Source organism: Aristolochia californica, unplaced genomic scaffold (genome assembly GCF_029961685.1).
Source record: "Aristolochia californica isolate CCGP_79_NKW_82.1479 unplaced genomic scaffold, dmAriCali1.0.hap1 SCAF_4, whole genome shotgun sequence".
NCBI lineage: Eukaryota > Viridiplantae > Streptophyta > Magnoliopsida > Piperales > Aristolochiaceae > Aristolochia > Aristolochia californica.
In genome coordinates, this window is record NW_027182103.1 from 36120779 (window position 1) to 36144693 (window position 23915).

A 23915-nucleotide genomic window follows, 5' to 3' on the forward strand; every position below is an offset into this window, starting at 1 on the left:
CCGTAAGCAGCGGTTCAAACCGAAGCTAAAAGAAGCCGAAGCAGAATGCGATCAACCAAGTATACCATCAGGCCAATGCCAGACCAAAGAGAAGAGAAAGAAATATTCAGAGAGGAGAGTCTCGCAGCGTGTTCGTAAAATGGCGAGCTCAGTGGATTTGGCCTCTATCCCTTCCGTGGATCTAATGACAGAGCTTCTTCACTGCATGAAGTGCTCAGACAAATCGGACAAACGCCTCATCCTCGTTGGTGGGAGATTGAAGTATTTTTTTATTAATTAAATGTTGGATCAATGGGTTCTCTTCCCTTGCCACCGATCTAGCAATAAAATTGAGTTTCAATAGTTCTGAGTTTATACCAATAAACTCGGAATGGGCAGATACCAGGGTGACGCCGAGTTGAACTGAGTCAAGAGACCCGGGCTCAGAACTTGACTTGGTATTATCAAGCAGCTTTCACCGAGATCACCAAAAGGAAGAACAAAATAACAACTCGGGAGATCAACTTGGAATGGGCTCGATGGCCAGGCTAGATGAGACCATTGAAAGCTATACCAGAGCAATACGATTTTGAGAGAAATACCATAGAGAGATTAGCAGTTCCAAGTAGATACTATCAGCAACAAGGTAACAACCATCAAAACAGCAAATAAACCAATGTTGTAAACCAACGAGATACCGTTAATCCATCGAGCAATAAGAATTTTGGAATTCTAAAAAATCATAGTTACTGAGTCCTAAAAATCAATGCTCTGATACCGTGTTAATTTTCAGGACTCCATGGATTATATCCTGGGTCAAGAAGAGAAAGAATAAATGAGAGAGCACCTGAGAAAGATAGGGGAGAAAAATGGGGTTATAGACATAGTCCAAACCCTCCCTTTTAAATTCTATTTATAAATTATAAAAGTACAATGTTACAATTATACATTTCACCCTAGTAAGAGTAAAAAAGAGACAAAAAATATAAACTAATTACATCAATGATACCCTAATTATATCATATATTCCAACACTATTTTTCTTTTAAAAAAAGTTCATCTAAAACTTATTGATATCTTAGATAATAAGGGTTTAACTAGAACTAGAATATAGCTAATCTCTTAGGGAGATTATTTATAAAAGCATGTATTAGGTCTAATAAGATAAGTATAGTAATGAATGGTAATATATGATAATGTACGAGACAAAAAAAATAAAGATTTTTATATAATTTGACTCTATTATTATTTTATGCATGAGATAAATTTTCAACCAAGGGCACTAATAAAACCTTCATATAGAGATTCAAGATAAATTACTTTTTTAACCACAAATTATTCGAATTTTGAACATTAGGGTACCAATAAAGCCTTAGTGTAGACCCAAGATAATTACTTTTTAATACGAAAACTTTATGAATTTTGATCATGCACAACTTGCAGGCCCTCGATTTGAGCTCAACCATGCTCAAGTTTCTCGCAGCCTCAGCCAAGGGTGGGTCGGCTCAGTGCCACGCCTACCCAATTTCGTCTTTCGAATGTCATGCTCCAATTGAACTTTCTTATGGGCTATAGAATGAACTTGTCAAGCATCGTATCCTAACACCTGAAAACAGTATTGTAAGAAGAAACTATCAAATCTGGTACCTGAAAATAATTTATGAATTTGCTTACTTCTCTTTGTACCATAGTACTACAACACCTTTTAATAGGGCATGGTCACATGATTGACTCCATTATCACCCACACCACTCATTGGACCTTTAAAAATTAAAACAAGGACACATGTCCTTAAATCAAAGCCGTAGCCTGCAAGGATATTTCAAAGGCATTCTGAGAGTTGTATTCTAATCTTCTAACATACTACCAGGCAAAGGCAAACCATATATCCGGAGATTCCTGTCCATCGAACCCACTGCCAAATACTTTGCATCCCGACCAAATTTTACAGAGGACACTTTGCCTGTATTGAGGTGAAGAAAAAATGAATTAAAAACGGTACACCATAGTGGGGGCAAAGAGAGAGAGAGACAGAGTTGAGCGAGGACCTGTTCCTGATAGATCTTCAAATCTTTTAGTAAGATTCCAATCTTGCCTGACACCGGCAGTTTGGTAAACTCTGCAATAAGAAACCAAAGTTCAAGAATGAAAAATATTGGAGGTGAAATTAAGGGAACTATCTAGAGGAACAAAATAACAACATTTCTTTTCTCCAATTTTCAGAAAAAGAAGCAACAGTAAGTCGACGAGTCCAAACTAATTCTCTAGGTATTTGTTAAATCGAAGGAAATGACAACTTCAGTATTTATCCAAAGGCAAACCCATACTCAAAATGGAATGCAGAAATATGCTATCACAACAGAGACAGAGAAAGAAGCAATTGCCTTCATCAGTGCAATCAGAACAAGATACGACCAACAGCTTAACCGGAACAATTAATGTTCGTAATCAGCTTTACTGGACCAACCTCTTTGCCTGTTATGGTACTGCCACCAAACCCCCTCTCGCTAAGAAACAATTTACAGAGTGACAGTGAAAACGCAGCAATCCCTCCTATAGGCGCAAGAAAGAGAGGTAAAACTGCAGCCTCACACCCCATCTTTCTCAATAACAGGGGAGGAACCCTCTACCTGCCATCATGCAGGACTCGCATAACAGCTAAAAGAGTAAGGCCATCCTGCTTGAGCAGATAGGAGAGGGAGGAACGGGGCAAGTGGAGACCACCTGTCTTGTGTTCTTTCTGCATGTGGGAAAGGAGTTTAATGGCAGTGTAAAAAATAACACAAAGCCACCTGAGAGCAGACAAAGAGGGAGGAAGAGAGAATATCCCCCCCCCCCTCAAAGAAAAAAAAACAATGGAAATTTAGTCTTTTTATTGATGGATAATATGGTACTTTAGTCCTATCTTGTAAGGTAGCATGTCATCCCTGACTAACAAAAACTGTTTCATGTTTAGAAGCCTGCAAGGCATTAAGTGAATATAAGATTTACCCCTAATCACAAAACTTTTCTTTCCCACAAGGACCCTCTCCTTTTATCTTCTCCTTACAGTATTAAATTCATTTATTTTCTCACTGTAAAATTGTAAAATTATAAAATTGATAGAAGAGATGAAAGAAGAGGCAAGGCAAGAGAGGAATAAAGAGGAGAAGGCTGCATGAATAAGCAGCACTTGTATTAGGGGAAAAAACGAATCCCTAACCTCTTTTGTTAAAACTTGAGTTATTACAGAAAGACATATACACCCCTCATGACTTATGCAGCTTCAACAGCTTATATGGGGGCCAATCACTTACATCTATGTCCGTTCTAATTAATGCTTATAAGAAAAACTTGACAGACTCTAATGACTCAACTATCCACTTGTATGATGACTAAAATACCCTTAAACTTTAACACTCATTGAGCTAGGGCACATATGTCTAATAATCCTATCCTGTTAAAAAAATTACTAAACTCGTGCCTTCCAAGGACCTTTGTGAGCATCTCTCCTATGTGATTACTTGCCTTAATGTACGTGACAACTACCTTTGCACTTACCCCTACATCACGTGCAAAATGACAATCAACCTCTATATGTTTGATTCTCTTGTGAAATATAGAGTTATTAACAATAAAAATTACTGTTTTGTTCCGAGTGAAGTCTGAATTCTTTCAAAGCCAACTTTACCCACATAAGTTCACCAAGTGTGAGCCATCATACACTTGAACAACTCCAACAAACACAACCCAAAACTGGATTTTTTATCTTTCTTAGAACTAGCATAATATGCATCAGAATATCCAATAAAACCCAATTGTGGTTCGTAGAACAACCCTATAGCTGGAGCTCCTTTTAAATAGTGCAGAATTCTTTGAGCTGCCTCAAGATGAACTGTGTGAGAATTTTCTATAAATTGACTTACAACACTGACCAAGAAAAAGATATCGGATCTTGTTACTCTTGCATAAATCAGATGACCAACTTGTCTCTAGTTCACTGTCTTGTCCTTCAATAAGGGACTTTCGTAATCAAACAAATTATGAGCTACTTCCATGGGCGTCTCTACTGGTCTAACTTCCTAATAAACTAAACTCATGCAACATGTCAATAACCTATTTTTGTTGAGACAACTCTATACCTTCCTTACTTTTAACAACCTCAATCCCCGAAAACTATTGTAGAGATCCAAGGTCCTTGGTCAGAAAATTTCCTTTGAGATACTCCTTTACTTCTTCAATTTCCTTAGTATCACTTCCAAATGACACAATATCATGTAAATATAGAACCACAAATCAAGAAGATCAATGCAAAACAAAAAGTGAGTGATCACAATGACTACCAGTAAAATCAAAAGACATGATAACTTACTGAATTTGCCAAACCATGCCATTGACCTTTGTGGCAATCCATAGATGGATTTATTCAATTTACACACCTTCCATTCTCCCCCCCCCCCCCCCCCCCCCCCCAAGCAAGACTCCCAAAGAGGTTGCTCCATATAACCCTCCTCTTCCAAATCACCATACAAAAAGGTATTTTTAATATCTAATTGATATAGTGGCCACCCTTTATTCATAACAACCGAAATTAAAATCCAAATAATACTCATTCTGGCCACTGGAGAAAAGGTATGAAAACATCAACCTCATAAGTCTGCATGTAACCTTTAGCAACCAATCATCGCTTATAACACTCCATTGTACCATCAACATTGTATTTAACTGTATAAATCCAATAACACCCTTACAATAGCAACATCTATTACAGGATCACCCAAAATCTAAGTCTTTATGGCCAATAAAGCATCCATTTCTTCATCCATAGCCTTTTTCCATTCAAAAGAGCACATGGCATTCTACACCTTAGCAAGACTTGAAACACGAGAGGACACAACAAAGTTCTGAAATTGAGGAGATAAGCCATGAAATAGGATGTCTTGTACCTTTATTATGGACAATTGGGAGATGAAAGTCACTAAAGGTAGGAGTCACGAGGAGGAAGAAGGACAAGCAAATCAATCATGAGAACATCCTATACCTTAGGGGTGTCAATGGGTCCAGACTATATCCAGATCTGATCAGGATTCTGATCCAAAAGTTTGGATCTATCAGAAATTTTGGGTCATTCAAATCTTCATCAAATATCTAATGAGATATTCAATTTGATTTTAGAATCAGAACAAGAATAGGAGGACCCAATCCGATAAATATTAGAATCCAAAATCAGTTATGTTTCTGTTTTTATCCTTCCCTCTTTAACGAAAGCTTTTAGTTCCCTTTTTTTTCCACTTTCCGACTTTGTTAATTACCTCCCCTTAAACCAAAAAATTACCTCTTGCACCATGCTAGAACCTTTCCTTTCTCCAGAGTCCCTCATACATGTCACCTTCTTTCTCCTTCCTATCTCTTCTTTCTCCTTCGTTGTTGCCAAGCCAGTACCTTTCTCCCATCTTTCTCCTTCTCCTTCTCCTTTCCATCTCTTCTCCTTCCACACTCGACAAACCAGCTCCTTTCTCCTCTCTTTATTCTTTTCGTTTTTGTTCTCTTCTCCTCACATTCTCACCAAACTAATTCATTTCTCCCATCTTTCTTCTCTCTGTCGTTTTCTTCTTTTGGTATCACCAAATTGTTAGGAATTAGACGCCCTAATTCCAAACTAATGAGAGCAATAATAATAATCGCAGAAGAAGAAAAAAAAAAGCACAAAAATACAACAAGATTATACAGGTTTGCCTCAAGATGAGATTACGTCCCGTCTTTCGGCACTGCAGTAATCCACTATAAAGATAAATAGTTGACAAGAGAAATTGGACACACTAATAGGTGTTTTCTCTAACCTCTCTTGAGTTGCAACTCAATATGCTCCTCGAATGATGATCTAACCCTAATAACGGCGCCCCTAAATATAAAGGAAAAATTAGGGCACCTGGATTACAAATGTGAAATCTCCAAACTACCCTTAATGAAACACTAGTCAATATATCGTGGATCTGGTGGGGGCTCCGCCCCCCTTCCAACTCCCACGGCGACCTTACCGCGAAGGTTGACCTGCATACTGACTCAGCGTAAGGCATTGATTAGGCTCCAAAACTTAACACAAACCATCTCGACAATGTCAACCAAATCTTCAAACATCAACCATTAAGTTCTCCCTTCTCGCCATACCAGGTAAGATTACATTGCACAGTTTTTTTTTCTTCTTATTTTATATCTCGAAAAACTATTTTTTAGTTTTTTTTTTTCCTTTTTTTCAGATTCATTCATTTTCGATTTCAAATCTGAATATTATCTAAATCAGAATGTTACTCAATAGAACCAACTTCGGAAATAAAAATCAGATATTTTTCAGATATATGAATATCTCCAAAGGACCAGATTTGGAATTACAATATCCGTACCAAATCAGATCCTTTTACAACACCATGGTACCTAAGTAGGATCATTGTGGTTCGACAACTCCATATAAACTTTCCGGCATTGGTAAACCTATAACAACTTAACAGGAGATGGTGTGATGTAGGGGACTATCCATCACAAGAAGAGGTAAAGGAAACAAGTAAGATATCATTAACTAAGGTAGACTCAAAAAGACAAAAAAAATTGGTGTACCTTTAAAGAAAGTGACATCTACAAATATGTATATCTTCTCTTGTTCGTGATCATAACATTTATACTCTTTCTGAGTGCATCAATAAAAAAAAAATACACATGTAATAGCTCGAGGAGATAACTTATTGATAGTAGAACTTATTGAGTGGACAAAACATATGGAGACAAAAACGTGTGGAGTGACTTCAAACAGTTTACAAGTAGGTTTGAGTACCTTCAGAGCACTCTCCCTGGCACCAAATCCAAAGAAAGTATTCAGTTAATTTAAGTGGTGGGAAATCAAAATGGCATCACCCAAAAAGGATTTGGGAACACTTAATAAATGGTTCATGACCCAATAAATGCCTATTTTTTCCTTTTTACAACCCTTTTTTGTCAACTAGTTTGAACACAGAAAGATTAATTAATAATCCCATAACTAGACAAAAAGAAGACAATTGATAATTCATGAATTCAAGCCCATTATCTGAACAAGGAAAATTGAATTCATTGACTGATGTAGATTGAGTACATTGGTGCACTATTTATAATAGAGATAACAACTAGACTTAAAGTACAACTAGACTTAAAGTACAATTGAACTACCAAAATCCTAGTTACACCCAAAGTAGAACTCCTATAATAGAAACAACTATTACATGAATCGAGAATTGATCAAACCAAAAGACTTCTTGCATGAGACTTCTTCCCATGAGACTCATTAAACACTCCACCATATTGATTCTTCCACTATGAGACTGCTTGTCATGAGAATTATGTAAAATGATCCCACAATAGTTCTTTAACACTCCCCCTCAAACTAGAGTTTCAGCTTACAAAGAAAATGTTATCGGTCTTCAATATTCCTTCTTAAACACTTTGGGCTGCAAAACTTCGCATCTTCCATTCTCCCCTTTACTGAGATGTCCTTCACCACAACTCATGAAATTCTTCATTGCTAGTTACATAAAGAATTTTACCTCAAAGAGCTTGTAATCATGGAATTCTTCATGGTAGACTCTACTAAATACCTCTTTCTTTGTACTTCTTCTCTCCCTCAAAATTGCAGATCACTCTTTCTTTTTCATGAGATACAGCTTGTACAAAACAAATATAAAAGAAGAAAACATTACTCCTAGCCAAACGATAAGACTCCATAAACCAATAAAAAAATGGTCACAAAGACAAACAAGCCCAATTTTAGGGCACTGAAAAAAGTCTACTCAATATTTAAAGGGTAGCTCAAGAAAAATCACGTAGGTGAAACAAGAAAAAACTTGACTCAAATTAGATGTTAGGCACTGCTCCAATAATTTCTTCATTGTTGGACTGCTCATCATGAGAAACATGTAAGATGCTTTCATGTTTGTTCTTCAACAACGATGATAAATTAGAAAACCTAGATGGCATACTCGATATATGGTTTGATTCCCTAAAGTCAAGTAGACGCAGTCAACACATGAAGTGCAGACATACCTAATGTCGCCAAAGTGGCACTGATTGTAGATGATGTGCTAGCTACAAGAGGAACAACTATAGAAATGGTGGTAAGCTATCTTAAATGTTAAAACAATTTCTGAATTTTATCTTGTGAGATGCTAGTGGACCCCAACTCATTCCAGCCACATCAGCACCTTCAGAAACTTTGGAGTTTGCCAAATCTGGTTTTCCATACATATCTGAATTACAATAGGACCTACCGCAATGTACACACCTCCTTTCTCCATGGCCACATCCACCACTATCTTGACCACGTCCTCTACCTCCCTCCACAGGATGTCTTGGACCGAGTGGAAGTGGAAGACAAGTTGAAGGCAACAGCATCTAAACTTTTAGTTTCTCGACTACCTTCTAACATTATAGTACTATCAGTTCTAATAACTTTATTATATGCTTTCTCAAAGGTAATAACATCATTATTAGCCGACATTTGTGCATGCAATTCATCATAACTAGGCCATCCAAAAATCAGGGAACTTGAATCTAGCATTCCTTCTTCCGAAGCTCAATAGGATTAGTAGTAAAAGGAAGGTATACTGCATTTTCTTGTTAAACACACATCTCTATAAAATACTTTGTAACAGTTTATCACTCCTATACATGCTGAAAAGCTTCACATACAATTTATATGCCCGTGAGAGATTACTTTCTTGCACCAAAGTAGATTCAAGAGTCTTCCACATAGCTTTGGCAGTGTCACAAATCATAAACTGATTACTTCCGTGTGGTTGCATACTTCAACATCCAAGTCTCAACTTGCTGATCTTCGGCCTCCCAATCCTCACTCATAGGTGAAGGGGGATCATCATGAATATACTCCTTCCTTTTTAGCCAACAAAAACTTTCTGACAGATCTAGAGCAATTTAAATAACTGGATTCATTAAGTTTAATAAATGTTATCTGAATCTTTGGTCTCTATAAACTCTACATCTTAATAGGTTTAACAACTTCTCCTATATTAGCCATAATCACACCCAAAAGAAATAATTACAACCACAGTAATACTGTCAAACAGCCCCCACAACAATCAAGTAGAACTTGCTGACAAAAGGGAAAAACTTATCTGCACAGACACTCATGGGTCCCACCTCATAAGACATGACTAGGGTTTAATGAACACTAAATTCAAGTTAAAGTTTTTTTATGAAAGGTGATTTTATTAAGAGAACCAAAAACGAAGGAGCTATCCCCCAATAACAAGATATTGCAAGGAAGCTCCCTGTTTGGCTAAAACATCAGCCACAAAATTTGCTGATCTCGGGATGCGAGACCAAAAATATTCAAACAAGCTGACAATTTCCATAATTTCAAAAAAAGTGTCCCAATGACGCCATGGAGGCACAGAGGAATGCTTACACCAGGCAATCACCACCTTAGAATCTCCTTCAATGAGAATGGGTCCAACGTAGTGATCGCGGAAAACGCGGAGCCCATTAAGTAGGTTGTGGAGCTCAGCCGTCGAGGAATCCGCAATACCAAGAGGGCCGGCAAAGGAGACGATCTGGTTCCTAAGAGAGTCACGAACCACTCCGCCAAAACCAGCTAAGCCAGGGTGGCTGAAATAGGATCCGTTAAAGTTTAATTTAAGGACACCGGCAGGCAGATAACTGGGGGCTTCAAAGATGTGTGAAGCTAGGCGAGACAGCTCCAGTTGTCTCCAAGAAGATCCTGAGGGGAGCTATGTGGCAATATTTCTTGAGATAGTTTCAACGACTCTTTCTTGGGAATTGAACTTGGCACTGAATCACCTTTGATTGCGCTCTAACCAGAGACCCCAAGGAATGAAAGCCGAGCAAGCCGATATCATCATTTTTCCAAGACCGGGGACAGCAGTCCCTGCAAGCATCTGACAGGTTGCGGGAAGATCCGCAAGGAAGCAGAATTGGAATCCAATTCGACTGATAATCGACGTCCAGATCTCCCATGAGAAAGGGCAAAGGAGGAGCAAGTGGCTAACAGTTTCCTCGGTGACATGGCAGAAAGGGTAAATGGGGCCCACCCCTAGCTGGCCACGCTTTCTGAAATTGTCAATAGAGAGAATTTTGATGAGACAAGCACTCCACACGAAGAATTTTACTTTAGGGGGAGCGCTGAGACGCCAGGTGAACTCCACTGCATGTTTGAAGCTGTGAGCAAGCCAACCTCGGATAACAAGATAAGCGGAGGAGACTGAGAAAGAGCCACTATTATCAGACCACCAAATTAATTTATCAAATTTGCTAGCCTGAATTCTGGTTGGCCGTAAGGCTTCTAAAAGGCGACTGGCTTCCAGAGTTTCAAGATCCGATAGACCCTGGCAAGGGTGAATGTTCCATCCCCTATTATTGGTCATTTCAGCAATTGTACTCCTCATTCTTGAAATTCTAAAGACGTTCGGAAAAGGATTCTAAAGAGGCATATAACCCGACCACCAGTCTTCCCAGAATCTAATATCTTGGCCATTTCCCACATATAATCGGATAGCCAAGGAGAAAATTGGGATAAGGAGATAGAGAGATTTTCAGATAGGAGTTAAGAGCCTTATGTTTCCCCCCTCGGTCCACCGATTCGAAGCAATGCTGAGCTTTGCTTGCATCATATCTTTCCAAAGGTTTGGAGCGGATGAGTTGAATCACCAAATCCATTTTAGGAGCAAGTCACGATTCATGTCTCAGGTAAGCCAGATCCCGAGGCCTCCAAGAGTCTTTGGAAGGCAAACCTCCTCCCAACTGACCAAATGGTACTTGAATTTTGAGTTGATTCCTTTCCAAAGAAAACACTTCTTCATCTTATTTAGTTGCTGACAAACAGAAGTAGGGCAAGGCAAGAAAGATAAATAATGATTTGGGATGTGTTGAATTTATGGAAAAGTGAAACACTTCATTAACATCAATAACTTGTTGTAATCAAAGTACATGAACCTCTATTTATAATAGAGGAAGGTAGTAGAGTTCAATTACAATAAAACTACCCTTGTCCCAATTACACCCAAACTCTAACACTTAAGGTTAATCCTAACATAATTAGGTAACTCAATATTGATAAAAGACAAATACAATTTAAACTAAAACTCTTCTTGGTCGTGACCCTAAAATAAAGATACTTTTGTGAGTCTTTGATCTTCCAACTAATGTGATAAGGATGCCAGCTCTTAGTAATCATTGTGGGTCCTACTTCTTATGGGCTTGGGCCCATCTTGTGGGTCTTCCTTGGTCATGTGGCCCATCTTATAATAATCTTACATATGTGGGCCTTCCTTGATCATTTGGGTTTGATCTTATCTTCCAACACTCCCCCTCAAGCTGGGGTTGAGAGAACAACATGAACTCCCTTGCTTGCTGTAAATGATGTATAAAATATTTTTGTATAAAATGGCACATCCTCCAATATGCCTTCATCTTCCAACATTCCCCCTCACGTTGTTGCGTCCTTCCATGAGGCCCTGTGGCATTATAAGTGAGAGTAAAAATCACTCCTAGCCAGTAAGCCATTGCTTCATACTCCAGTCTTAATGTTGGATGTAGGGCACACTCCACTGCAATCGGTAGTGTGTCTATCGGCATTGCTCTGACGTGTCCACCACTGTGTCCCTCCACAGGATAACGACTCTCAAGTGGTAGGAGACATAAAAGCCATTAGAGGGGGGGATAACATAGATGTAATCATAAGTTCCTCCGTCATGGACTTCGAACTACAAATAATTTTCATCTTTTTTACGGGGATGAAGTTCTTCCGTCGTGGATTCCCAACCACAAATAATTTTCATCTTTTTGACGGGGATGAAGTTCCTCCGTCATGGACTTCCAACCACAAATAATTTTCATCTTTTTTACGGGGATGAAGTTCCTCCGTCGTGGACTCCCAACCACAAATAATTTTCATCTTTTTTACGGGGATGAAGTTCCTCCGTCATGGACTTCCAACCACAAATAATTTTCATCTTTTTGACAGGGATGAAGTTCCTCTGTCGTGGACTCCCAACCACAAATAATTTTCATCTTTTTGACATGGATGAAGGTTCTCCGTCATGGACTCCCAACCACAAACAATTTTCATCTTTTTGACAGGGTGAAATAAATGATAACATGAGGCCACCTCTTATTCAATAATAATGTCCCCAAAGAGACATAATAACTGCAGCTGAATATAACACGACCATCTTTCAACACATATAACACAAACCAAATAGTAAACTTGGTCAAAGAACCCATGAAATAATCCGATATAAAAAAAAATTCTTTTGATACACAAGCTTCATCTTTTGTGCTGCCCCTTTTTTGAATATTTTGGTCACATAAACTTATCCATAACATAAGGAATAAAATTCCTCTTTCTTGTTCTTCTTCTACGTCTCCCCCTCAAGCTGGGAGGTAATGGCAATGATCCCAGCTTGAACCAAATATCATAGATATAGCAATAAACCCAAATAACAGAGATTTATAAATAAGCCCTCAAACCAGGGAGAAGTGAGATATTTTCCTGATCAACTCAAAAAGTGACGCAAATCAATTGGCATAAATTTGGATTTTTCAATACAATAGAATACCAGCATGACCTTTGATTCTTCCAATTCGAATATATCTTTCAATATAGATCAGATTGACATGAATTTTTCTTCATCTAAAACTAGACTTAAATACTTTTCATCCAAGTATAACATCTCTTCATAAAATATAATTATCAGAAGATAAATAATCTGATAGGTTTCGGTCTCTGTCATATGGCTGAACTAAGTTTTGTTTATCAGATATTTCTTTTGATATATAATTCTCCATATAAAGTCTCTTTCTTGATAGCATAAAATATCTCGGAATTTGAGGTTTTCTGCTGCTGCTCGAACCTCTTTTTAAATCTGACCTTTGTTGCTTCAAATAACGATTTCTCCTTGTAGATAACTCAAATAAAAAATTGGTTGAATAGGTAAAAGAATAGACTTACAAATCTTTCTTTTGATATATATCTCTCCATATACAGTCTAGTTCTTGATATCAAAACATACCTCGGAAGCTGACCTTCGCTCACTCAAACATCAATATCTCTTTGTATATAACTCCGATTGGAACAAATAGATTTTATTTGGAAAGTAGACTCAAATATCTTTCCGTCAATATATAATTTGCAATATAAAAAACTACGTATAGAGGTAAAAAACACAAAGTAATCTACGGGTGTAGGGACTGAAAAAATAACTACAAACCTAGACCTAGGGTTTAGGGTTTAGAGAAAAGGATCACATTACCTCTGTGAGTTGACTTGGTCAACTCACAAAACCTGCTCTGATACCATGTTGAATTTATGGAAAAGTGAAATACTTTATTGACATCAATAAATTGTTGTAATCAGAGTACATGAACCTCTATTTATAATATAGGAAGGTAGTAGAGTCCAATTACAATAAAACTACCCTTGTCCCAATTACACCCAAACTCTAACACTTAAGGTAAGTCCTAACATAATTAGGTAACTCAATATTGATAAAAGACAAATATAACTTAAACTAAAACTCTTCTTGGTCGTGACCCTAAAATAAAGATACTTTTGTGAGTCTTTCTTGATCTTCCAACTGATGTGATAAGGATGCCAACTCTTGGTAATCATTGTGGGTCCTACTTCTTATGGGCTTGGGCCCATCTTGTGGGCCTTCCTTGGTCGTTTGGGCTTGATCTTATCTTCCAACAGGATGCCAACAATGCTTGATTTTAGAAGGTGAGCCTTCCAAGTGGCAAGACGCATCTCCATCTTTTCAATAATTGGAGTCCAGAGGTCTTTGCAAATGTGTCCCGAAAATAGAGGAAGACAGAGGTAGGTGCAGGGGGTGGATGAAACTGAGCAGCCAAGGATCTCAGCCATTTCCGAGAGGGAGTATGGTTGATATTGAACCCAATCAAGGAGGTTTTACCCCAATTTACTTTCTGTCCTGAGCAGATCTCGAAGAGCCCCAGAACCGCTTTAATTCTTCTAATGTTGTCCTGCTCTGAATATCAAAGTGTCATCCACATATTGGAGGATAGGGATATTGAAAGCCGAAGAGTTGCTAGTTGGATTTAGCCACCCACATTCTTTGGCTAAGAAGAACATAGCAGAAAGAAATTCCGCCACAATGTTGAAAAGGAGCATAAAAAACAAGCAATTACTTTCAACAACCAGAAATCTGCAACTCCAATAAATAAACCTGTCTATGCTAGGACACCTACACACTAGATATAGGTGACACAAGCACATGTATCCTGTAGACCTCACTTCAATTGATCATCCAATCCTAGAAAGCTCACAAATAGACATACTAACTGCTTTATGAAGCAGCACGAACAATTAACCCTTAGCTTATGGCACAAATAAAGGAAAGACACTGACCTATAAGATATAGAAGAAGAAACTTGTAAGAGATCGAAACCTTGACAGAGAGAAGACAGCAAACTTAAACCCCTCAATGGATTGAAATGCTCTGAAACCTTGTAAAATTGTCAAATTGAGATAAGAAGGAGAAGAAAGAAGCAAGAGAGAGGAAGAGGAATATGGAGGAGAAGGCTGCATATAAACAGCACCTTCATGAGAGGACAATGTCGACCCCCTACCTCTTTTATTAAAACTTAAAGAGAGTCATTACAAAAAGACACACATACCCCTCACAACTAATGTGTCTACAACAGCGTATATGAAAGCTAATCAATTACATCTTTGTCCCATCTAACTACTACTTATAACAAGAGAACCTTGACTGACTCTAAAACTCAACTATCCACTTATATGGTGAGTAAAATACCCTTGAACTTTAACACACACTAAAGTTTTCAATATTTGTGATTCCTGTTTGAACCCGATCGGTCTGACCAGATCAACTTTCCAGTTTCCAGGAGATGGGCCAGCCTGCTTCTAAAGACATTGGACCATTAGTAAATAAATGAAGTTCAGTTATTTTGGTTCTTGAAAGATCTTGGATACTTTGGGTAATGACTGGCTGCAAAGGGAAAGCTATCTAGTAGAGAGGCATTTATGATTTTCTTATACTAAAACAGGAGCTGTTCTGCTCATATGCATCAACGTATGCATGCAAATATTCCAAATGCAACATGCTATAATAAAATCAACATTAACCAAATCACTACATATTTTACTTCTACCCAAAAATGAAAAAATTAAAAAAGGAAAAAAAAAAAAACACTAGACGTTCACAAGGAAATTAGAGTGTTAATTTATAATGCTACTGGATTTTCAAAAAAAATTACCTTATATCAGAACCAACCGTTGCAAGGTAACTACCACTATGATCAAATTCCGCTGCACAAAAACATAATCAACAGCATTAGTGGTTTATATTTATGCGATGTGTTTTTTAAGATTTGTCCAGTAACTAGCAACATGATTATGAGCAATACTTAGGCAGCAACGGCTTTGTAAGTGAAAACAAAAAAAGAAGTTTGTGAGCATTCATTTTTTGTAAATGCTGAATCACACGCAAACTCAACCCTATACCTTGAACTCCAAGAGCTCACTAGAAGCTTACCATGTTGGTCATTGAACCAAAGGTCCAAACCACATATGCTGGCAAATTTTAAGTAGAATTTCTTGATGCTTAGTTATTTTTTAATATTAGTACAGGACTTTAGCTGCAATTAAAACTTAAATCCCAAACTGAAAATACAACTTGAGCCATAATCCAGATATAAATGTCTATTACGTCCATCATGTCCAAACCCAGTTTTTTCAATAAAAAACCTTAATTTTGTTCGCTTGAAATTGATAAATTAGGCAATTTAAAGGTCTTACAGACCTAGAGAAAAGTCAAAACCCAGCTCACTTGACTGGTTGGCCAGTTCAACCAGTGAACCGGCTAATCCAACCCAGACAGCCTGGTCACTCGTTGCAAGGCAGAGGGGAGCGCATTATGCAATCAGTTGACACCAACAAGGAAGAGACCCCACAATCACAACACCCCCCCCCCCTTTTCCTTCTAGCTATGTCTCTGTAGAAAACAGAGAGAAAGGGTGGGGGAGGGGAAAGGGAAGGAGACCGCCACTTCCCCCGATATAACATTTTTTTTTATTTTGTATGTTTTATAACGATGTCGTTATGATGTCAGATCAGTATCAGTTCAACCAGTTGTAAACCCCCATTGAACCGGGTTGGACCAGACTCAGTCACCTCACCAACTCAGGTTTTAGAACATTGTTCTGAACAACAGGAATAACAGATAATTTTGTCAAAAAGAAACGGCATTGGAAGCTTAAGACTGAGTTTCCATTTTGAGTATTATAATTCTCCTGACTACAGAAACTGTATAAATTACCATGGGTAAATATAATCTATGAAGTAAAAAAAGCTGAACCATCTACTTGCCAGTATATATTAACGATGAAATGGGAGAAAATAAAATGCTTAGATGAGTACCTGCATATGTTTGTGCTTCTTCATCTTTGGAGAAGGGTCGGAAATTCTTCAACTTGCGAAGATCCCACAACTTAACGCCATCTTGGGCAACAGTCTGATACAATTGACCAACATATTAGGGGCCAGTAGCCAAATAAAACATGCATCAAAATCAAGCAAATAACTGTCCTTCCTGTTTCAGAGAAATTATGCCTACCGCTAGGAAATAACCATTTTCAGAAAAAGAGATGGATGTCACAGGCCCTTGATGCCCATCAAACTGTGCAACATTTGACTGCACATACATAACAGCAATTAGGACTTAATGATGAGAATGCACAAGAAGTAATAACACATATAAGGTATTTAATCAAATATAAGCCAGCATTACTTGAGATTTCACATCCCAAATTCTGACCACGGCTTCAGTAGTGCCAGTTCCAAGGATAAGACCATCGGGATGAAAAGCAGCAGATGTGTAGCCTTTATTTGTGGAAGCCTCATCTTCAGCAACCTGCATAACACCCATTCAATTCACTGACAACCCAGAAGTGTCATGGAATGCATACATAAGGGGAGATTTTTCTTCATTTTTTTCTAGAGGGGAGAGGGGGGCAGGGGTAGGAGGAACCTGAGCAAGGCATAATGCTGAAGACAAATCATAGAAGCACCATGTATTATCCAGAGAAGCTGTTACGAAATAGTTATGTGTGGCATGTATTGAGACAGCTTGAACCTGGCAGATTACATCTCTCAAGTCAGTGCACAGAAAGAGGGAGAGAGAGAGAGAGAGAGAGAGAGAGAGAAAGAATAAGAAATAAGCCAACCTCTGCAGTATGATCCTTCAGTACATGTTGCGTGGTGTAGTTTCCTTCACTAGAGCCCTGCCACAGGCGCACTGTCTGCACCATAGTGAAGCAAAAAGTTTAATAATCAAAAGAGAAGTGCACTATATTTTCTGCACAATGTTTACATACACAAGGAAAAAGCTCCAAAAAAAAATCTGATAAATCATGAAGAAAACTACAAATTTACGCAATAAAGGCAGGAAGCAATGCATCCTGCTACAGCTACAGATATTTAATACACAATTTTTGTACCCTATAACTATCAAAACAACTACTGACTCACCTTATCAGCTGAACTGGTAATAAACATCTCCTCTCGAGGAACAAACTTAACACAGGTAACCTTCTTGGAGTGACCAGTAAGTATAGATAAGATCTGACCTGCTGTGCGGTCAAATATCACAGCATTCGAGTCAACCCCACCAGTGGCAATAATATCCTGCTAATTGATGCAGTAGGTTAATAGAAAATTTTAAAAAGTGGAACTATTGGACACATAAAGGCAAGAAATCTGCACTGGGCAACTTTCTTTATTTTGAAAGGATTGATATCTAATTCAGATTCTTAAACAAACAAGAGAAACAGAACATTGAAAAATAAATAAATAAGTTGCAAAATGAGTTTAATGAAAGTTTACCTCGGATGGATGGATATCAATTGATAAAATACCCGGCTTGCTAGTTTTGTGAAGTGGATGACTAGAGATTTGTGTGTAACTTTGAAAATCATCGGCTGCTGCCAAAGACTCTGGAATCTGTTCAAGTACACAAAAGTATATGTTAGAGATAGAGAAGAATTGTGGTGTTCAGAATTATAGTACAATCAGGTGTTTTACTCTAATTTGAAAAGTTGCTTTATAATCTCATGTTTATATTTCTAAGTGGATCTTAGTGTGTTTGAAATTGTAGTAATGGAATTTTTTTACTGACATAAGATTTCTAGAATAAATATTTCTAGCATAAAGAGTTTTAGAGTTAGTGTAACCATTGGAATTCTAATCTAGATAGCTGAAAAATAGAATTCAGGTTTTAGTGTAATTAAGTGGATCAGTTAAAGAATAGATATAGGTATCATTTTATTAAAATAACTAATTCTTATGGTTATTTATTATTATTAATATTTACATTTTGATAATGACTTAATAGTTAATAAAATAATATATGTAAATACATTAAACATACATCCATATATATGTATGTGTGGGTATGTATGTATATATTAATTTTTAACAGATTATCTAAAAGAACAAGAATCATATATAATCAAAATAATGACTTCAATTTAAATAAAAAGTAGATTATATTTATGAAGATAGGAATTTATATTTAATTACTACTTTAAGCGATCATATTAAAATAAAATAACTTTTTACAATAGTTAATTTTATTATTTAAAAGTTAAGAAAGAAAAGGAGGGCCCACATTTCATCTGTCAGGAGGTGGGCTGCCCTCCTACAGATGGAAAACAGAGGGAGAGAGAGCCTCCCCCTCCTACCCTGTTCTGTCTCTGTTTTCCATTGGAGAGGAGCGATGCCTACCCACCCTCTCCATGCCCCCAACCCTCTTTCCATTCTGTTCAAACTTTCCAAAAGGAAGGGTCCTCCGCCAACCTTTTCAGTTGGAAAGAGGGGGGTGACTCCTTAATACTTTTGGTTCAGAGATGGCAAGAAGGAGGATGACAAATTCTCCCCTTTCCTGAATTCATTTCCGCTGTCTAGTAAAGAAAACGAATTCCACAAAAAAAAAAATTGAAAATAACTCCACTTTGAACTTAACTACACTAACTGAAGAATTACTGTTCATCTGGAATTGAATTCCTGGCACATTAACCCTCCAAATAAAATTAACAGTGGTCACAAGAACACATAAGATAGAAAAGCTTAAAATGTATTTATGTCCCCAATAAGCTGTAAAATTACTGACAAAACAAATCTATGTGAAACACAAAAGATCAAAATTTCCAACAACATAAAAAAGTAGACCTGTCTTTTTTTCCGTTGTGCAGAAAGAGTAGTATTACAGGCTGTAAGTTCATCAATGATTGCATCTGAGATACCAGGACGTGGCCGTTTCCCACCTGGACCCATCTCCTCATCCTCTGCAGCTGCAAATGCAAAATCAAGGTGATTATGAAGGTGACTGGAACAAAAATCCATGCACCAAAAACAAATGAATGTCAAATGCATGTAGCTGAAACCTCTTTTTCCATTGCTAACCACCAAAGAATTTGCTGTGGCACCAGTTGAAATCGGCATTTGTCTGTCTGCTTGAGCTAAAAGTTCTCTTGCTTCATCTCTTTCCTTTTTTATTCTAGCTATAACACGACAAGCAGCATCGTGCTGAAAATACATTTCACGTTAATCAGACTGGGCTATAGACATTCCCTAATTCAAATAAAATTACTTGTCTGGTTTTCTAAAGTAGATTAACTTACCACTTTTCACTTTCTCTTTTTGTTTCAAAAGTATAGGATATTTATTTTACTGCCAATTTGCATATGATTTATTTTTGAAGCAACTCACGCATGAAATGAAATCAAAAGAAAGCACAGATAGGGCATGACCCCATTCAAATTCTAGAGCTGCTTATATTTTAACTAATTTAAGAACTATCCACCCTTTCTTGATGTACAACTAAAAGAGTTTAAACAGTTGAACACAAATCCTGACCTGTAGGGTTTGCCCTGAGCACAGAACATATCAAGAGAAAAGCAGGTGCAAGTAGAAGGAGAAAATAGTTCAGAAGAAGGATAAACGATGACAGCAATTACAAGCACCTGGTATAATGCATGACTAAGCTCTTGCCTGGCAGTGTGTAACTGCTGCTCCAACGCAAAATTGGATAACATTAGTGCATCCCATTCCTGTAGAAATAGATAGGGCATATCAGCACACATCTATGTTAGTGAAATAACTTTTTACAAGGACACTTTGGCCAGGGTTATACAGGCATTTCAAGGATATGAACACCAGATATCAATGAGCCAAAGGAAACTAATTCACTTGAACTCAAGAAGCTTCAAAACTTTGTAAACAAAAATTATCAGATGATCACACTCAAAATCCAGCAAAGCAATTCGTATTAATGAAACATGAAAATAGATCAAATGAAAAAACTGAGCAGCCTAGATATGGTCTCACATGGGTGGTTCAGAATAAGCTGAGAACAACTGAAGAGAATCCTTTCCCCAAACAGGATACAAGAAAAATGGCAATTGAGTCAAGTTTTCTACCTTGTTATAAAGTCCAACGCCCACCAATCAATTATTAAAATACACAAATATAACAAGAATCAAATTAGACGAAAAATAACGCAGCACAAACTTTAGCTCAACCGTTACACTAGATGCTTGAATAGTGTGACAAACTGTGTTCAAGGCAGACAAGTATCTTAGGTTTGTGTACGTAGCAAATACATAAAAAATGTAAAACCTTAAAATCTTCCAAATTGAAGGTACAAAGGAAGTATTCGCCTATCAAAACCCAGTTCAAGCAGAGATTTCATTTTTTCTTTTTACTTTATTAGGAGAGAGAAAAGGGGGAATAGTGATCTGAGATGAGCAAATCCAGTTATTTCTAAGTAGTGCCATGAGTAATGATCATAAATATCAGCCAAACACAAATTAGGCACAAATCTAACAGGTAGGGAATCTTTTGTTTCACAGAGAAAAATAGAAGTAAAATAACTTAAAAAAATCAGTTCAAACAGAAAATAAATTTAGAGCAATCCTAAATGAAAAAAAAAAAAAAAACAGCTAATTCTACGTGCTACCTATAAATAAAAATCATAAATGACAAGAAAATACAAATAGGAGACATGAACAACTGTTGCCAGGTCAACAACCAAACTGTGAAAGAACTAGCCAAAGCTAGAATGCCAAGGAATGCCCCTGGCTGGCAACTATTGAAAATGATATTCAAACAAAGAGAGATTAAAAAAAACATCTTTTGCGCAACGACAAAGTCTTTTTAAACCCATATTTAGCATTGCATGGAATTCTCATTCCAACTCCATTTGCAATATGTAATCAATAGTCCACCCACCCCCCCCCCCCCCCCCCAAAAAAAAAAGTACTAGAAGACGAAGAAGATAGCCAATGCGATATCTAGTGTGCACCACCACCACGGTTCATCTATTAAACAGTAAAATGCAAATTTCAAGAATAACCAAAAGAAACAATAAAACAAGTTACAGGCTCAAAAAATTAACCCTAGATAAATATATAAAAAAATAACTCTTCATTAGCTTGCATAGTAGAACTACTGCCAGCAAGATTGTAAAACCTTTACAGGAAACCATTTACGAAGTTTTTTTTTTTTTTTCTTTTTTGTGCTGGTCTCATAAAGTCTCAAATAGGTCAGTTATCTGTCATGCTGAGTCATTGCCCTGATCAGCTAAAGCTCACGTTTGCACAAAATCAACAGCGTCATATCCTAAGTGCATTTACTGATTCTCTAAGAAGTGATAATTTAATCTTGTAGTTTGTATTTCAGTACTCAAAAAGATCAGATCCACTAAACTATTTTGCCTGCAGTAGAATTCTATTTTCATGATGAAAAGAATTTCAATTTTAGTTCCAAAGAAGATAACAAACAAAAAGAGACATATTCAAACTCCAAATCGATCATGACATAATTCTACATACGTTTTGGAACATCCCAAGCAACCCGGGAATGCTGGCTGCTTGTAACGGCCTGGGCTTTACAGCCTGCAAGACCAGGAAGGCAAGTGAGAAGCAACAAAAATAAACAATGAAAACGGAAAATGATAAAATAAATTTAAATAAATTAAAGAGAAAAATGAAAAGCTTTAACCTTGTTTGTCTTGACCGCAACGATGTCATCCATGGTAAGTGGCTCACCAGTAACGGGGCATTTTCCATAGTCCTAATGAAAGAGGACTTCCTATTAAATTATCTCCACGATAATCAAAATTGCGGCATTCAGTAGAAAAAGGTCCTAGCCAGAAAAGAAAGTCCCCTACCGCTACATGCCGCTCGACCAGCCGTCTCTCAAAGAGAAGTCCTGATTTCTTTGAAACCACCGGCTCTTCCGGCGCTTCGCCGGATACTACAACCAGAAGATAAAAGTAACATTACCAACAAATGACAAATATAAGCATGAAATGCTGCGGACAAGGAAGTGGAAGTACAGTGATAAATGAAACACTAAAACTCAAATTATGGCCTCTGTGATACGAGAGGAAAGAAACTCACTAGCACAGATCATTATATCAAAAACTTAGGGTTTCGACGAGTTCTTCTGTTCTTCGGAGACGACCGGTCGAAACAGAAAACTTTCAACAACGCACAGAAACAAGAAGGAATAAAGGAGCGATTCCCTGCAATCTAGGAAAAAGGATGAAGGAGCTAACTGGAGCTGCCGATTGACCGGCACAGTAGAGCCGAGCCGCTAGTTCAGAAGAAGGTTTTCTAACCGTGGAGAAGGGTTTTAACTTTGTGTGTTGGCTACACTGGGCATGAGAGTTGAGCAGATTCAACTTACAAAGAAAAGCTTATCTCTAATGAACTCTTGTTCTCCCTCCTATTGACCATGTAAATTCATCAAAGACAAAATGCAACCAGTTACCTGTTAATGGCTATCCTCATTAATTTTACATGCTGTCATTTTCAATTTTAATAAATCTTTTAGGAAGGGCATTCTTGCTAAGATTTATTCAATAAAACAAGTCATACCCTTTAAAATAGAAAACCCTTATTAATGTTAATAGAATTCTAAGACCATGTTAGTGCCTTTTTTTCCGTGAAATGTTAGAAAAACGTTTCTAGGTAGAAATATGTTTTCTGAGTTTATTAGTACTCTATTTTTCTAAGTAGCGCATATTGGAAATTTTTACTTGAAAAATTAAATAATTTTTCAAGTAATGTTTTTCGATCATGATAGGTCGAAAAGTCACTTGCTGACCTAATTCTTGCTCAATCCTTCCTACAACGTTTTCTTCCTCTATGGACGCCGCAACATTTTCTTCCTTATCGGATGCTACGACATTGTCTTCCTCTCTAGACATTGCGATATTTTCTCCTCTTATCAACATTGTCTCTTCCCATCCTCGATGTATAGGTACTAGTCTTCCCTTCCTCTCCTCACTTTCCTTTATCTCTTTCTTCACAATCTGCAAATTTAACCAGAAAGGCATCTTTGCCTTTCATTATGAGTACTTTAAGACCTCTCTATTTTTTAATATGAGTAAATTTATAGACCTCCCTTCTTCTCAATAATCATCATGAGCTATTAATCCTCCATGATGTTATACCCTTTTCATTGATGCAGATTATCTGTATTCTTTAGTCCCTTCAATTTTCAACAATTTGTGCCTTATCAAGTCTTTTAGAAATTTTCTAACTTACAACTTAGCACGCACCTCAAGCCATCAGCACATTATTCAGTGATTCTTCGGGCCCAAACTTAATAGGTTAAGACAGTCACATTTTTCCTTCAATTATTAACTAAAACACTACTTCTAGTTTTTCTGTTTAGTTTTGTGGAAAATCGAGAAGGGTCATTATTGTTGATAGAAATAGGTTGGGGAATTGATGGTTCTTCATCTTTGTCACTTTCAATTTTAGAGAATGGATACTCAATAGTGATGATACATATACAGTACTAGCACCAAGTGATTGAATAAAAATACTAGTATTCCCTGTGATTTGGA

The 23915-nt window shown here is 37.2% G+C and overlaps 1 protein-coding gene across 2 annotated transcripts; it reads right to left on the minus strand.

The window, feature by feature from the left end:
• Window positions 1-1620: 1620 nt before the first annotated feature.
• Window positions 1621-22739, minus strand: LOC137962232 (pre-mRNA-processing factor 19-like). Of its 2 annotated transcripts, none has more exons than XM_068808979.1 (17): window positions 22459-22739; window positions 22227-22312; window positions 22058-22129; window positions 21889-21951; window positions 20020-20106; window positions 19441-19582; window positions 19226-19347; window positions 17882-17998; window positions 17528-17686; window positions 17224-17298; window positions 17028-17132; window positions 16788-16910; window positions 16614-16691; window positions 16418-16511; window positions 15256-15307; window positions 2028-2098; window positions 1621-1942 (listed from the first exon to the last, which is right to left on the minus strand). In XM_068808979.1, exons 1-17 carry the CDS (start codon window positions 22469-22471, stop codon window positions 1827-1829), a joined length of 1575 nt encoding a protein of 524 aa, XP_068665080.1. In that variant the 5' UTR covers window positions 22472-22739; the 3' UTR covers window positions 1621-1826. The 2 variants fall into 2 exon arrangements, with proteins under 2 accessions (XP_068665080.1, XP_068665081.1); XM_068808980.1 differs by having other exon boundaries at window positions 17528-17683; window positions 22459-22738.
• Between the last annotated feature and the right edge of the window lie 1176 nt (window positions 22740-23915).